Source organism: Bos taurus, chromosome 19 (genome assembly GCF_002263795.3).
Source record: "Bos taurus isolate L1 Dominette 01449 registration number 42190680 breed Hereford chromosome 19, ARS-UCD2.0, whole genome shotgun sequence".
Lineage (NCBI taxonomy): Eukaryota > Metazoa > Chordata > Mammalia > Artiodactyla > Bovidae > Bos > Bos taurus.
Genome location: NC_037346.1, coordinates 18562786 through 18578173, shown reverse-complemented (window position 1 = coordinate 18578173; position 15388 = coordinate 18562786). Strand labels below are relative to the sequence as shown.

Sequence of the window (15388 nt, the reverse complement as noted above, 5' to 3'; positions counted from 1 at the left end):
TATATATATATAAACAGAGTTTCTTTTAGAGCTTTTTCTGTTCACACCTGCTGTGCAGTTGTAGGGTTTGAGCTACCAGAGCCTCAGGCTAGAAATCGTGAGAAAAAGTAAATCAGGGGACTTACCACCATATTCATCTTACTTCAAGTTGTTTGGCTTGTTTTTGGTTTTTATTTTGTTGTTTATGTCGAGTTTTAATTTTTCTCCCAATTTGTCTGCTGTGATTTACTTTTCAGAGTCCTTGTATAGTTGCTTTATGTATATTCTGTCCAGAGTTTCTGGTTAGAACCAGTGCAAGAGACAGAGTGTAGAGCTACTGACTCCATCTTAACCTGAACCAGAAGCCTTTTGGATCTTGGCATTTCATTTTAAATATTTAAATTGCTGCATTTAGGATGTTAGTTGGAGACTTGTGCTTTAGCAAGTCAACATTTGAAATGCTATTATCTAGTATTTCACATCCTTTAAACATTCAAAAAAATTTTTTGGCCATGTCACAGGCTTGTGGGATCTCAGTTCCCTAACCAAAGATTGAACCCAGGCCCACAGCAGTGAAAGTGTGGAGTCCTAATCACTGGACCGCCGGAATTCCCGAAATATTTCAAATTCTTAAACAAAGGTTCTCTGGACCCAATTTTTCTAGGTGAAAAGAGAGTAGAATGTGAATTCTCTGGCTAAGTCTCAGCACTTTCACTATCGTGGGCCATGGGTTTGGTCCCTGGTCAGGGAACTAAGGCCCCACAAGCTGCATGGCGTGGCCAAAAACGAAGAGAATACAGATTTCTCCTTTCTCTGGCCAGAGCAAGCCCCACACTTGTGATAAGAATAGTGAGTATCATTATATTAGTAGAAATAATAGTCATTACTGGTTAAGAGCATGAACTCTGGGGCCAGGCAGCCTGTGTTCAAATCCCAACTCTACCTCTTACTAGCTGTGTGATCTTGACCCTGGATGAGCCTTCCTGAGCCTCAGTGTCCTCACCTGAACAATGGGAATAATAATAGCACCTTCTTCTGAAGTGGTTGTAAGGCTTCCATGAGTTCATATGTATACAGTGCTCAGAGCTGGCCTGGCATCAGAGAGGAGTTACTAAGCATTTGTTTGATTAATAATTTAATCGCTAACATTTATTAGAACTGCAGACTGAGCCAGCGTATCTCCCTTGTTCAGATAATAGCTTGCCTGAGTCCGTCTGGCTTGCAGATGTCCAAATTGGGGAGGCGTGGGTGGCTGGGCTCAGGCTCAGGGCGATCTGGCTGATGATCAATCAGAGGGCAGCGGCAGTGATGCTCCAAACATCGTCTGGCCTGAGATAGAAGAGCTATGACCCGGGGAGGAATGAGTGGGGGAGAAAATCAGCCTGAAGAGAAAGGCAACAGAAATAGAAGGGGAAGCCTGGTAATTGAGTGGCCCAAAAAAGGACGATCAATATTTTGCTGCCAGGGAAACTGATTGCTCCCCTGGCAGCCAGCTCCGCGGCCCAGCTGTGTGCACGCCAGCAACAACAGCTGCTCCTGCAGCCCCTGCCAGGCCCGGTGTGCCCACCCCTCCCACCTGGGAGCCTGCAGGGCAGTGCAACCCAGCCCTGCGTGGTGTGTGCACCCCACACAGGTTGTGAACTGGGGTCCCGGTTCACCGCAAAGACCATATGTGTGTGCTAAGTTGCTTCAGTCTGACTCTGCAACCCCGTGGACTGTACCTCAGCAGGTTCCTCTGTTCATGGGATTCTCCTGGCAAGAATACTGGAGTGGGCTGCCATGCCCTCCTCCAGGGGATCTTCCCAACCCAGGGATCGAACCCGCACTTCTTAGTCTCCTGCTTTGGCAGGTGGGTTCTTTACCCCTAGTGCCACCTGGGAAGCCCAAAGACCACATGTGAGTGGTTATCTACCATACTCACCATGTGACCTTGAGCAAGCCCCTTTCCATCCCTGGACCTTGGCTTCTCATCTGTAAAATCAAGGGCTGGGCCAGCTGAATCCCCCACCACACACACCCAGGGGTACTGGCAAAAGCCTGTCTAGTATCCAGAAAGGCTGAGACTCTTGGTGATCTAGGTGAGGGGAGTCCAGCCATAGAAGCTAAAACTCCTTCCATACATAAGCGGCCAGAAGAGCGAAAGAACATTTTGGTGCAGACAGCCTGGCAAGAGCCGCCTCTGGGAAGTGCAGGGTCAGCGGGACCTGGGGTCAAGGAGGAGTTCCCACTACAGGAACTGTCTAAATGTCTTAGCCTCTCTAAATGTCAGAATCTCAGTTTCCTCAACAATAATGGGAGACTGTAACAGTAGCCACTATTAAGGTTGTTTTAAGGATCAGATGAGGCTAGTCTGCCAGAGTTTATGGCAAGCCCTTGGTGAGCTCTGTCTGGTTTTTAAAGGGCTGTACAATTAAAATAAGCCATTTTTTTTACTGGGCTTCCCCAATGGCTCAGACAGTAAGAATCTGCCTGCAATGCAGGAAACCTGGGTTCAATCCCTGGGTCAAAAAGATCCCCTGGAGAAGAGACTGATTAAACTTAAAGACAACTTACATTAAAAAAAGAAAATTAAAAAAACCAAATGACTGTACAGCAGTTGGTGTGCCGCCTGATTCACACCCACCGTGTTCTGAGACCTTCCCTCTTTGAAGACCCTGTGGGAGTCCTGCGCCCACAGCTCAGGGGCATTCCAGGGACTTTGCAGGGACCCTCATCTATCTGCCTGTCATCAAGGACCCTGGCACCTCTGCTCCAGGTTGGCTTTCCCTGGAGGCAGGGGGATGGACAGTCTGCCCCCCTCCCCCAGTGTCTCCCAGCCGGGGGGAGTCAGGGACTCCACCCACCGACTACAGAATCCACAGCCTGCCTCCCCTTACGTGGATCTGAGGTTGAGATCAACCTCCGCATCAGCCATTCAACACTCCGGGGTAACCTTGACCCTCATCAGAGATAATTAAGGCATAGCTCCTGACCTTAGAGAGGATTGTAGGTGTGAACACCGGGAGCCCCAGCCCATCCCTGCATTCATAGCCCCCCTACATTACCACTGACGAGAGGGCAGGAGGAAAGGAGGCGGGGCACCAGCTGGGAGGGCGGGTGGGGTCCTCGCAGCCCTGCAGGTGGCACCTGGGCATCGCTATTCTCAGAACCCACGTCACTGCCTGGCAGTGTCAGAGGCTGCCTGAGTGATGGGGTGGGGTGGGGGGAACAGCTGCAGTGCTGAGGCGCCACCAGCCAGGATGGGAGCTGGTAGGAAGCCACCTTCCTCCTTCCCTTGGATTCTTCTGGCCTTTCCTGAGGGCCTGCTGGGTGCCAGGTTCAGTGGTGGGGAGGTTACAGAAACAGGATGTAACCTCTGCCCACCCTTCACCCCCAGACTCACACTGGGTGGAGAAGCCTGGTCAGCAAGCTTGGAGACAGAGGAGGGGTGCTTTTCCGTGTAGGGTATTCCCTTGCCACTCATCTTCCAGAGCCCAGTGGGCACATCCCCGTAATTGCAGGGGGCTCCAGAACGTTCGTTCTCCACATGCCAGTCTTTGCAGAAATAACTTGGAGACGGAAGCTCCGCCCAAACAAACCCGGGTTCTGAGCACTGCGCGAAGGGATTTGCTTTTCCTCACTCATGTTGTCCGTCCACCTCAGAATAAAGTGGGCCCCCCATAGTCTGGGCGCGGGCACTGACCCCGCTGAGGGGGCGAGGGCTAGGAAAGGACCACCAGTGTCCCCTTGGCTCAGGTGACAAGCCCTCTCCCCTGGCCAGCCTCACCCCAGCTCTGGGGCGTCCTGGGGGCCTCATGCCTGTCCCTCCTTCCTTCCCACAGGTGGAAAAACTCGTGAAATATCTGGATCCCAACGACCTGGGGAGAATCAACTTCAAGGACTTTTGCCGAGGGGTGTTCGCCATGAAAGGTGAGGCCTTTCACCTGTGGCTTGCCCTCCACATTTGGGAGTCTCTCTTCTGTGTGTTCCCTGCTGAGGTTAGTCCCAGTGGAAGAACACCTGGAGGGCAAGAGCCTGTCTCTCCTCCCTCCACCCAGCCCTGGCCTGGCTTCTCTACAAACTGGATGCCCCATCTCTCTGCCTTTGAATGATCAGCTGGTCTCTTGGAGACTTGGGTTATCTGCCTCCCAGCAGCCCTACCCACCCAAGGCTTATTCATCAGGAGCAAAGCTGCTGGGCTGGGCTCAAGCCCTGACCCTTCTCTGTCTGTCTGTCCATCCACAGGGTGTGAGGAGCTGCTGAAGGACGTGCTGTCCGTGGAGAGTGCTGGGACGCTGCCCTGCGCACCAGAGATCCCAGACTGTGTGGAGCAGGTAAGAGGGCTGCGGGGAGGGGAGGGGAAGCCTCCAGCCGCCCACCTGGCCCCGCTTGGTCTTCTTGCCTTTGCTTCACGTTTTTGGTGTCAGGAAGACACCAGAGCCCCCTCTGAGGGCCCTTTGGCTTCAAAATCAAGAAACAGATTTTGAAATTGGAACAATGCAAGCCACAGCAGAGGATAGGGGAGCTGGGGGCCCTCACGGGGGACCTTCACCCCGCTCTGTGCTCCAAGGAGAAGCTGAGTCCCAGAGGGCAAGTGTCAGCTGGTGGTCAACAGCAGGTGGGGATGTCAGTGTCTCTCTTTTCTCTGACACCAGCTGGATGTCCAGCAACTCAGTTCAACTCTGACACTAACTGCCCAGAGTTAGTGCAGGCCCCAGGGCCAGCGCCTCTGTTCCACCAAACCACCCCCGTTGGGGGCAGCCGCAAAGGGGGTGCCTAGGCACCCTGCACGTCTGCTGGGCTGGCTGCAACCGCAGGGGTTCCCACAACCCCCTTCAGTAGAACAACTTACAGAACTCAGGAAGACACTGTATTTATGATGATTGCTCTATTATAAGGACACAATTCACAAAAGATGCATGGGGCAAGGTCTGGGGGCGGAGCGGGGCCTCCCCAGGGCAGTGTCTCACCAACCCGGAAGCCCTGAGTCTCACTGCTCCAGGGTTTTTATGTCCCCATCTCCAGTCCTCTCACCTCCTGTAGCTGGGGCTGTGTGGAGCTGAAGATCCCAACTTCCGAATAATCACCTGCTTTTGTCTTTCTGGTGACCAGCCCCATCCTGAGGCTCACTGGGGGCCCTGCCTCATTAGCATGAACTCAGGATGGGTTGAAAGGGGCTCCTAATAAATGATAAAAGTCACTCAGAAAGTTCCAAGGGTTTTAGGAGCTCTGTTCTAAGAAGCAGGACAAGCACCACAGGTCCTCAAGGCGCTGTCTTACTGTCATCACCTAATGGTGTGTTCACTGGTGAACTTCGATCATTTCCCCAAATACTTGCAGCTGCATCTTACAGCTAACACAGGTCACCATGCCTGAACTGACAGTCTGGAGGGTCCCTCTGGCTAAGACTCCCAGAACTGGAAGACGATTATCTTGATTTCCAAGATACCAAGCTGGAATACCAGATACCAGGCTGGCTCCAGAACCTCTGCTCCATCCTCTGGTTGGTGCTTCATCTGGCCTCGCAATACAGGCGTATTTTCTGTAACTGAAGGAGGCTCAGGACCCCAGAGGTCGGTCACTTTGGCCAGTGGTGCACCTCTTGGGATCCATCTGAATGGGGAGGTCAGGCTTAGAAATGGGAGAGGGGGACTGTGGACAAAGAATGCTGCCTGCCCTATCAGTAGCAAAGGATGTTGTGGCCATCACACCATCAGCCACTGCAGCCTTTTCCCCCCCTCCAAGCAATGCGCCCTGAGGGGATTCAGAATGGAGAAAGCAGGTTCCTGGCCATAGATAGCTAAAGAGAACGTAAAAGTGAAGTTGCTCAGTTGTGTCCGACTCTGTGACCCCATGGACTGTAGCCCACCAGGCTCCTCTGTCCATGGGATTTTCCATGCCCTTCTCCAAGGGATCTTCCCACCCTAGGAATCAAACTGGGTCTCCTGCATTGCAGGCAGATTCTCTACCATCTAAGCCACCAGGGAAGCCCCTAAATAGCTAAGGTGCGTGTCAAAAAAATGATTTCAACGAGTCCAGACTCTTGCATCTTCCCATACATAGACAAGCGCTAAATTAATCAACTCGAGATATATGTTTTTCTTCAATTGATAGTAATCTTTTGACATTCTGACTCCATGGATTTTGGTTTGCTTGTTTTGCAAAACTCCTGTGTATCCTGGCTCCTCATTACCTCTTAGGAACAGTCTGGCAGAGCTTCTGAGAGGCTATCTCTCAGGCTTAAGTCCTCAGTAAATCGCCGAATAAAACCTAATTCTCAGCTTTTAGGTTGTGCATATTTTTTTCCGTTGACAGGGCCATAATGCCCAGAAGCTGCCCAACAAAGTGGTGTTAGAGAGGGCCAAGGCTCAAAGGTGGCGGAGACCAGGTGTAGGCCAGGACCTCCAAGGTAGGGCTCAGGTGGTTGGACCCCAGGGTGGTGTGCCCAAAACAGGGGCCCGCAGGGAGGAGTGAAGCGAGTTGACTCGAGGAGCCACAGAGGCCAACAGTGAGGGCTCCAGGCCTGCCTTGGGAGGGCCAGTGGATATGGGGTGAGGATGTGTTTGGGCAGAGGACCCTAAAAGCAGGACAAACATGTAGTGTCCTGGACCTCTGGGGAGTGAGCCCCTTGTCGATTGAACAGGAAGCAAGGCGACGAGGTGGGCCATGAGGCCGTTCAAAACTGGGTCCACACTCCCATTTTTGCCACTGACTAGCCTGCAGGCCCAGGCATGTTACCATCCACCCTTGTGAGCCTCATTTCCTGCAGTTGTAAAGCAGGGCTCGCCATACCCGTCTGGTGATTCAGTGAGACAACTGGCTGCTAATACGAGAGAATCCCCTTCCTCCAGGCGTGCAGTGTCTCGGAGATTGGTATGAGAAACAGGCTGAAGTCCGCATCTTTCTTTCACCCTTGAATAGTGTTTCAAAATCACGTCAAAATAAAGACCTGCGTGTGAGGAGCTGGAGGCCAGAGCGGAGCCCCGGCTGGGTTTCCCCGCCAGCCAGCCACCCGGGGCCGGTCCCGTTCCTGCAGCCGTGGGCTGCTTTCATGTCCTCCACACTAGGCCATCCACACTTTCAGGTGGAGAAGAGGGGAGAGGGGGCCTGGAGCAGTTGGCCTCCGAGGGGGTGTGCCTCTTTTTCAAGCAGCATTGTTATTTTATGGAATCTGGGGGTTACAGAAAAGCAGAGAGACCAGGTCAATCGAATTTCAGCAACCCTAACACTCCCACAGCGCCTCTCTCAGGACTTTAGGTATAAGCCCGTCCCGTGAACTCTTTTCTGCCCCTCATGTAGGTCTGGCCCTTACAGGGGGCTCTGGTGGCCGGAGCCCAGCAAGGTGGCCGTTGATTACTACATGCGCTGGGCAGCCTGGTGGGCAGCGTCCATGATTGAGGCTCTGTTCCTCACCAGAGAGTCCTGGGTACTGGGAGAGGAGGGGGACAGTGCAAAGCCAGCCTGCTGGGCTGGTGGGCTCCCACAGGGAGGGGCTGAGAAGGCCTGGGGAACTCTGTGGACAGAGGAGCCTGGCTGCAGTCCTGGAGGCTCCGTGATGTCACTGAAGCCCTTCCTGCAGGAGCACAGGCTCCTGCACCATCTGGGCAGCTGTGGGGTCCATTCGGCTAAAGGCCAGGAAGGGTGAGACCACAGCTCCTCAGGTTGGGAGGGGCCGAGGGGGCCGACTCGGGGCGGTCCTCGTCCTGCAGTCCTGTTCCCTCAGCGGCCTGCCGTGTCTCTCGTGTCCCCTAGGGGTCAGCTCGAGACCAACGAAGCCAGAGCGCGCCTGGATGGTTACTTGGGCTTCCCAGGAGCCACTCGAGGAGGAGGGGTTTGGGACCGAGTGTGGATGACAATGATGACACAGGGTGTTGGGACCACAGGAGCCTGCCCTCCTAGCCTTTCCCCTGACCCCCACTCTCAGGGTGGGGCGGAGACCTCGTGAAGTAGTAAAGCAGTGAAACGCTTTGTGTGCTGGTTGGTAAACTGATGCAAACCCTGCATCCTTAGGGCACCCAGCCCCGCTCAGCCCTCTTCCGGGCCCCTCAAACTTCCCCCGCCATTGACTATCACCGCAGAGGCTCTGGGCCTGCTGTCCAGACAGTGCGAGTCCATCTGGGTTGGTGCCTTCTGCATCCCACCAGCCCTTTTTTCTCTCTGCTGGTGGAAAACTCACTCTCGCTTCCATCTGTGTCACTGTTTATGGTGAAGGATAATATCTGGTATTTCCTTAATGTTGCCGGTTGTTCACACTGCTACTGTGGAATAGTCCCTCTTTCTCCACGTATTTGAAACTTCACCCCTTTATTGTGAGCTAAATTTCTGTATAACGTGGGTCTCTTTCTGGACTCTGGTCTATTTGTGTTGATCTATTTGTCTCCCTATTTCTAAGCCAAAACCACAGCTTCAGTTACTCTTGCTTTATAGTGTAATATCTGATAGAGAAAGCCTTCCTCATCATTCTTTTTATAGATTTATTTATTTGGCTGTACCAGGTCTTAGTTGGAGGATTTGGGATCTTCAGTCTCTGTTGTGGCATGTGGGATCGAGTTCCCTGACCGGGGATCGGACCTGGGTCCCCTACATTGGGAGTGTGGAGTCTTAGCCACTGGACCACCAGGGAAGTCCCGATCATTTAAAAACAAATATTTATTTATTTTTGGCTGTGCTGAGTCTTCGTTGCTGCGTGCGGCTTTTTCTAGTTCCTGCAAGTGGAGGGCTACTCTCCAGCTGCAGTGCGAGGGCTTCTCACTGTGGCGGCTTCTCTTGTTGCAGAGCACGGGCTTTAGGCGCGCGGGCTTCGGTCATTGTGGCATGTGGGCGCAGTAGTTGCGGTTCTCAGACTCCAGAGCGCAGGCTAATTAGTTGTGGCCCGCAGGCTCAGGGGCCCCTCGGCATGTGGATCTTCCGGGACCAGGGATTGAACCAGTGTCTTCTGCATTGCAAGGCGGATTCTCAACCACTGACCACAATGGAAGCCCTCTATCATTCTCTGTTTAAAATGTTTTTTGTTATTCTTGTATATTTTCTCTTCCAGAATACTCCTTTTTTTGGGGGGGGTCAAAATTCATTTTAAATCCCACTAGAGATTTTGTTTGAAATTTGTACATCAATGGAAGGGAACTGTTATTTTTTTTTTTTTCCAATTTTGAATTCTCTCATCCAACAACATAGTATATCTCTTTATTTTTATGTCATTCAGGAAAATGTTACAATTTTCTCAAATAGGCTTTGCACATTTCTTCATAGGGTGATTCTATTTTGAAGTTTCTATTTCTGTTACACGTAGAATCTTTTTGCCATGATATTTTCTAATTGGTTATGGCTAAATGTCTAGGAGACCTCTTGGTTTTGGATGTTAACTTGTCATAACAACCTTACTAAACTCTTTTACTAGTTCTAATAGTTCATTTACAAACCATTTTCTAGTCTGCTTAATCTATATAACAATGCAGTCATATTCTTTTTTTCTGCATAAATTTAAATGGTTACATATTTCATTGCAAGAAGACAATCAAATTTATTTACCAGTTACTTATTATTGGTTTTAAATATATATACATTTTTATATATGTATGTATATGAAAGTGTTAGTCCTTCAGTTGTGTCCAATTCTTTGCAACCCCATAAACTGTAGCCCTCCCGGCTCCTCTGTCCGTGGAGTTCTCCAGGTAAGAATACTAGAGTGGGCTGTCATTCCCTTCTCCAGGGGATCTTCCCTGACCCAGGGATCAAACCCCGGTCTCCTGCATTGCAGGCGGATTCTTTAGCAGCTGAACTACCAGGGCCGCCCCGGGCTTCCTGTTATAATCATTATATAATCATTCTTGTAGCTAAATTGTTCCCCATTGTTTTAGGGTAGGACAAAGGTTGCCAAACTACATTTCCCATGGGCCAAGTCTAGCAGCCTGCTTTTGTAAATAAAGTTTTATTGGAACACGGCCACACCCATCATCTGCTCACTAGTTTGGCTGCTTTCCCACAACAGTGCGGAGTTGAGTGGCTGCCACAGGGCCTAAAATATTTACTATCTGCCCTTTACAGAAAAGGTTTACCAAACTTTTTTATATTATATATTTAGTTATTTATCTTTGGCGGTGCTGGGTCTTCGTGGTTACACAGGCTTTTCTCAAGTTGCGGTGAGTGGGAGCTATTCTCTAGTTGTGGTTCAAGGGCTTCTCATTCTGGTGGCTTCTCTCGTTGCAGAGCCCGGCTGTAGGACACGTGGTCTCCAATAGCTGCGGTTCCTGGGCTCTAGAGCACAGGCTCAGCAGTTGTGGCACACAGGATTAATTGCTCTGCAGCATGTGGGATCTTCCCGGACCGGGGATCGAACCCGTGTCTCCTGCATCGGCAGGCGGATTCTTTACAACCGAACCATCAGGGGAGCCCGTTCACCAATCTTTAAAATAAATTCTGATAGGTGGAAACTGTTTGATCCAAATGATGCAGTTCTTAGAATTTCTCATACATCTGTCAAATTCCTTTCCAGAAAAGTTGTGTCAATTAATCGTTCTTCAGAATTGTGTCAGATTCCTCCTACCCTTGGATACTGGCTGTTCTGCTTTCTCAGATCTTTCTCATTTGAGAGGCTAAAATTAGGATTGCTCTTTTGAATCATAATATGGTTGAACTTTTTATATTGCCTTTATCAGTCACCAGGAGTTCTTTTCTTCATTAACTGGCAGCCCACATTCTTCACCCTTGCTTCTGTGGATGTATTCATTTCCAGTGCTTTAAAAGAACTAGAAATATTAACTTTTAGACATACATCACAAGTATTTTTTCAGCTTGTCATTTATTTTTAACTTTGTTTATGACAGCAAATTTAAAAGATTTTTATAGCCAAGTCATTAATCTTTTCCGTTGTGGCTTCTGCCTTTGGTGTAATACTTAGCTTTCCTGCCCAAGGCTGTGACACTCTTCTGTTTTATTTTTTTTATGTGTTTGGTTTTTATATTTAAAGCTTTGATTCACAGAGTGAACGTTGATGTCTATGGTAAGATCAGCATCCAATTTTCCTTTTTAATCTCAGCCCCTCTCCTGCCCTCTTCACCTCACAGACGAGAAGTTCTTTACAGAGTTATACTTAAGGGGTCCCTGGAGGGCAAAACAGACTGGGGTTTGCTGGGAATCAGGTCTTCAGCCTGAGCCCAAACTGGCTCATAATTAGAGGGAGCTTTGCCCAACTCATCTTTTTTCTTTTTTTAATATTTATTTATTTGGCCGTGCCAGGTCTTATTTGCAGCATGGGGATCTAGTTCCCCGACCAGGGATCAAACCAAGGCCCCTGGCGTTGGGAGCATGGAGTCTGAGCCACTGGACCACCAAGGAAGTCCCCAGACTTCAGTCTTGCCCGCACAGTTTTTATGTATCTGCCCTGAGCTTCTCTTCTAAACTGGGGGTGTGTCAGGCTCGAAGGTCCAAGTCCGCCATTGCTTAATTCCATCCCTTCTGAAGCAAGCATTTCTAAAACCACTGGCAACAACGGTACTTTTAAATTCTAAAAATACTTTTCCTGACAAACAGCGCTGTGATTCAGCGGTGCTGGTGAAGGTGTGGGTGGCGGCACCGAGCTCACACTGGTAAGGAGAGGGGGGCGGCTGCTTCCTAGCTCAGGGAGGGGCCTTGTTTGATCCTCTCTGCTTATATACGGCCCCAGTGCGTGTGTGTGCTTTCTGTTTCAACACCTTCCTCCTTCCAAAGGAAAGAATAATTTACTTATCCCAAGCCCGAGAATTTCTTTAAGAATAAAAAGATCCTTGAGTCATATCTTTGAGAAGAAACTAAATTCTGATTAACCCAAAGGCGGCTGGGGCGAAAGAAGAGGCGATGTTGATGACCTCTGCTGTTCGTTCCCTGGTCTGCCCTGGACCGTCTGTCCCCCGTCTTCTGCCCCAACCATCCCTACCCTAGAAAGGCTGGGCTAAGCCAGGCTTGTAAGTCCTCCTTCCAGGACATCAACTCCATCTTCTGCCTGCATGTACGCATGCTCCGTCACTCAGTGGTGTCTGACTCTTTGCGACTCCATGGGCTGTAGCCCTCCAGGCTCCTGTGTCCATGGAATTCTCCAGGCAAGAATACTGAAGTGGGTAGCTATTCCCTTCTCCAGGGGATCTTCCTGACCCAAGGATCAAACCTGGGTCTCCCACTTTGCAGGCAGATTCTTTACCATCTGAGCCACCAGGGAAGCCTCCACCTCCTGCCTACTCAGGTTTTAATGCTCAAGTTTACGCCTGCTTTTAGAACTTAGATTCACTGAGTTAGAGTTTGAGCAGACTTGAGAGAGTGACCACTTACATCCTGTCTTTTTAAAGCTGAGCAGAAGGAGAAAGGTTTGGTTTTACTATCCTGTAGGATATTAGCCAGGTTCATAAATAAATTGGCCATCTCTCAGCATCCTTTCTTTAAAATATATATACTTTTATATATTAATATATATTTATTTACATATATTAAACATTACATATAAAATATATGTATTACATATAAAATATATTAGTTATATATTATAATATATATACAAAATATATATACATTTGATTTCTTTACTTGGCTGCATTAGGTCTTAGTTGTGGCACGGGGGATCTTCCATCTTCATTGCGGCATGTGGGATCTTTAGTTGCGGCATGCAAACACTTACTTGCGGCTTGTGGGATCTAGTTCCCTGACCAGGGATCGAACCCATGACCCCTGCATTGGGAGCACAGGCTCTTAGCCGCTAGACTATCAGGAAATCCCCTCAAGCATTGTTTCTTTCATTGACTGTACATACTTTGATCTCTCCTGTTCTCCTTTGAAGCTATCTCAGCCTGCTGGTTCCCTCCCTGATGAGTTAAGTAAATTTATGACACAGGTAACTGGGAAAACACACATATACACAATCACTTAAGGACAGACGTTAGTTCACGCATACAGTCGCATCAAGATGGGTGCTAGTGCTCAGAAAGCACCGCCTAAACAAACAGTTCTTAAGCCAGGCTTCAAGCTGGAGTCATGCATTGCATGCCTGCCCAGTCGTGTCAGACTCTTTGCAACCCCGTGGACTGTAGCCTGCCAGGCTCCTCTGTCCATGAGATTCTCCAGGCAAGAATACTGGAGTGGGTTGCCATTTCCTTCTCCAGGGAATCTTCCCCACCCAAGGATCAAACCTGAGTCTCCCGCATTGGCAGGAGGGTTCTTTACCACCAGCAACACCTGGGGTCATGCAGAATGCTTTCAAAACATACTAATACTTTGGTCCCTCCTCCCAGAGATTCTAATTCATTTAGTCTGAGGAGGCATCCACTCATCTGTTTTTAAAAGCTCCCCAGGTAATTAGAATGCACACTTGATGTTGAAAACCAAGGATCTACATCAGGAAGTCTCGATGTTGCAGCATATTAGAATTCCCTGGAAGCTTTTACAATTCCAGATGCCCAGCTGTCCCTCAGACCAATGGACCCAGAACCTCTCGGGGTGAGACCCAGGCGTCAGCACTTTCTAAAGCTCTTCAGGGGATTCCATGAAGCTGTGACCCGTACAGCATCCTGGATTCTCGTCAGTTCACATCAATACTTTCCCTGAGGATGGAATGCAGGGGCTGGGGGTGGAGGTGGGGAGAAGTCTTATACCTTGAAAATGGCCAGTGCCTGGCACAGCACCAGTGTTCAGATGCCAGCTGCCCTTCTCACGTGCTCCTCCTAAAAGTGTCCTCTGGGGAGAGTGGTTCGGGACCACAGGGCCCTGGCGGGAGGTATCCGTCTCCCATAGAACTTGGTTGCCTGGGTGCTCAGGCCCCGGTCAGGGAACATTCTTGGTGGCCAGTGAGCCGTGACTGCTTTCCCGCAGAGAGGCCTGCGAGGACCCATGGGGAGCAGGGCGGGCTCCATGCGTCAGGGCCAAAACAGAATCTCATGTAGAGGGTTTCTCATTGCAAGAGTTCTTCATCTGCGACCCAGTTTTGAAAACCTCTGAGAGCTCAGGGCGCCCCGCAGAAGATGCGAGAACAGAGGGCCAATCACATTGACTTCACAGAGACCCGCAAACGTGCTTGTCCTCCCACTTTCTGCAAAGTTGTGAGCGAACAGTACAGTGAGAACCCATAGATCCGGCGCCCTGCATTCACCAATTGTGAACGTGTTGGCAGTTTTCCTTCTCTGCATCTGCGTGTCTCTGTGCACACACTTTTGGGGGCCTGGGGGGCTTGTCTGTTTGAGAGCTAGTTGCTGACATTATGACACTTCATTCTTAAACACTTGACCCTCCCTCAGACCCTCCTCCATAACCACAACAGTCATCAGCCGTGGGTGTCTAACGTAAACTCCATATTTATTTTTTTCTTGCAATGAAGCCTGCTGCTTCTCTTTTAATTTGTTTCGCTGTGCTGGGTCTTAGTTGTGGCACCCAGGATCTTCAGTCTCCATTGCGACATGTGGGATCTAGTTCCCTGACCAGGGGTTGAACCCAGGTCCCCTGCATTGGGAACTTGGAGTCTAAGCCAATGGACCACCAGTAAAGTTTCTTCCCAATGTATTTATAGCTTTTCTTTTTGATCTCAGATCCAAGTGTTACATTTAGTCGTCATGTCTGTTTAGACTCGGTTAATCTGGAATAATTTACCAGACTTCTGCTCTCTATGCACCATCACCTCCGAGCCCCCAAAAGCACTCTCCCCACTGATTTTGCCTTTGGCTCCAGACTCGTATGGAAATGCTGGGCCCCCTGTGCTAATGTCTAGTGGGTGTTTCACACATGTCTGGCACTAAGCCCTCTGATCCTGCTCCATCCTCTCAGCCGTCTAAAACCTTCCCCGTCTCAGTACCTGCCACCGCCACCCACCTGATCACTCAGATCAAGGACTGAGTCGTGGCCACTGTCTCTCCTTCCTTCCATAGCCACCTGTCCACAAGGCCTGCTGGGTTTTACTTCCAGGATATGTCCCGAGGTGACCGCTTTTTTCCACCTCCATATTACACCCTATCAGAGCATTACACCACCCCCCACCTTGTCACTGCATTGTCACTTGCCTTTCTCCACACCACAGCCAGAGTGTCCTTCCAAACTCTTACATCAGGTCCTACAACTCCCTCACTGAAGAGGTTCCGACCACTTGTCATCTGAGGGTCAGATCCTAAGCTCTGACTTCTCACTGTGACCTAGCAGCTTTCACTTTTGCCTGAACCTCTGACCTGCTCCCCTCCCATCCTCCCCGCGATCCTCGCTGTTCCAGCCACACTGGCCTGTTTTCTGTTCCTCAAACCCCAGAAGCCAGTTCCTTTCCTTTGCCTTGCTATTATTTCTACCTCTAACCCTCATCCTCTAGTCTTTACACAACCATGCTTGTATCCTTCAAGTGTCAGCACAAGTGTCACCTCTCCAGAGAAGCCTTCCTTGCACACTCATCTCAAGGAACGCCCTCTACACCCTGTCCCTGTCATAACACCCTGCT

The 15388-nt window shown here is 49.9% G+C and overlaps 1 protein-coding gene across 1 annotated transcript in view; it reads left to right on the top strand.

Annotated features, from left to right (window-relative positions):
* The window catches only part of RAB11FIP4 (RAB11 family interacting protein 4), a 107535-nt gene that overhangs the window by 24581 nt on the left and 67566 nt on the right, over positions 1–15388 (top strand). The window contains exons 2-3 of the mRNA XM_024980657.2: positions 3801–3888; positions 4204–4292. Coding sequence (XP_024836425.1) covers positions 3801–3888; positions 4204–4292 — 177 coding nt within the window. The remainder of the gene's footprint in view (positions 1–3800; positions 3889–4203; positions 4293–15388) is intronic.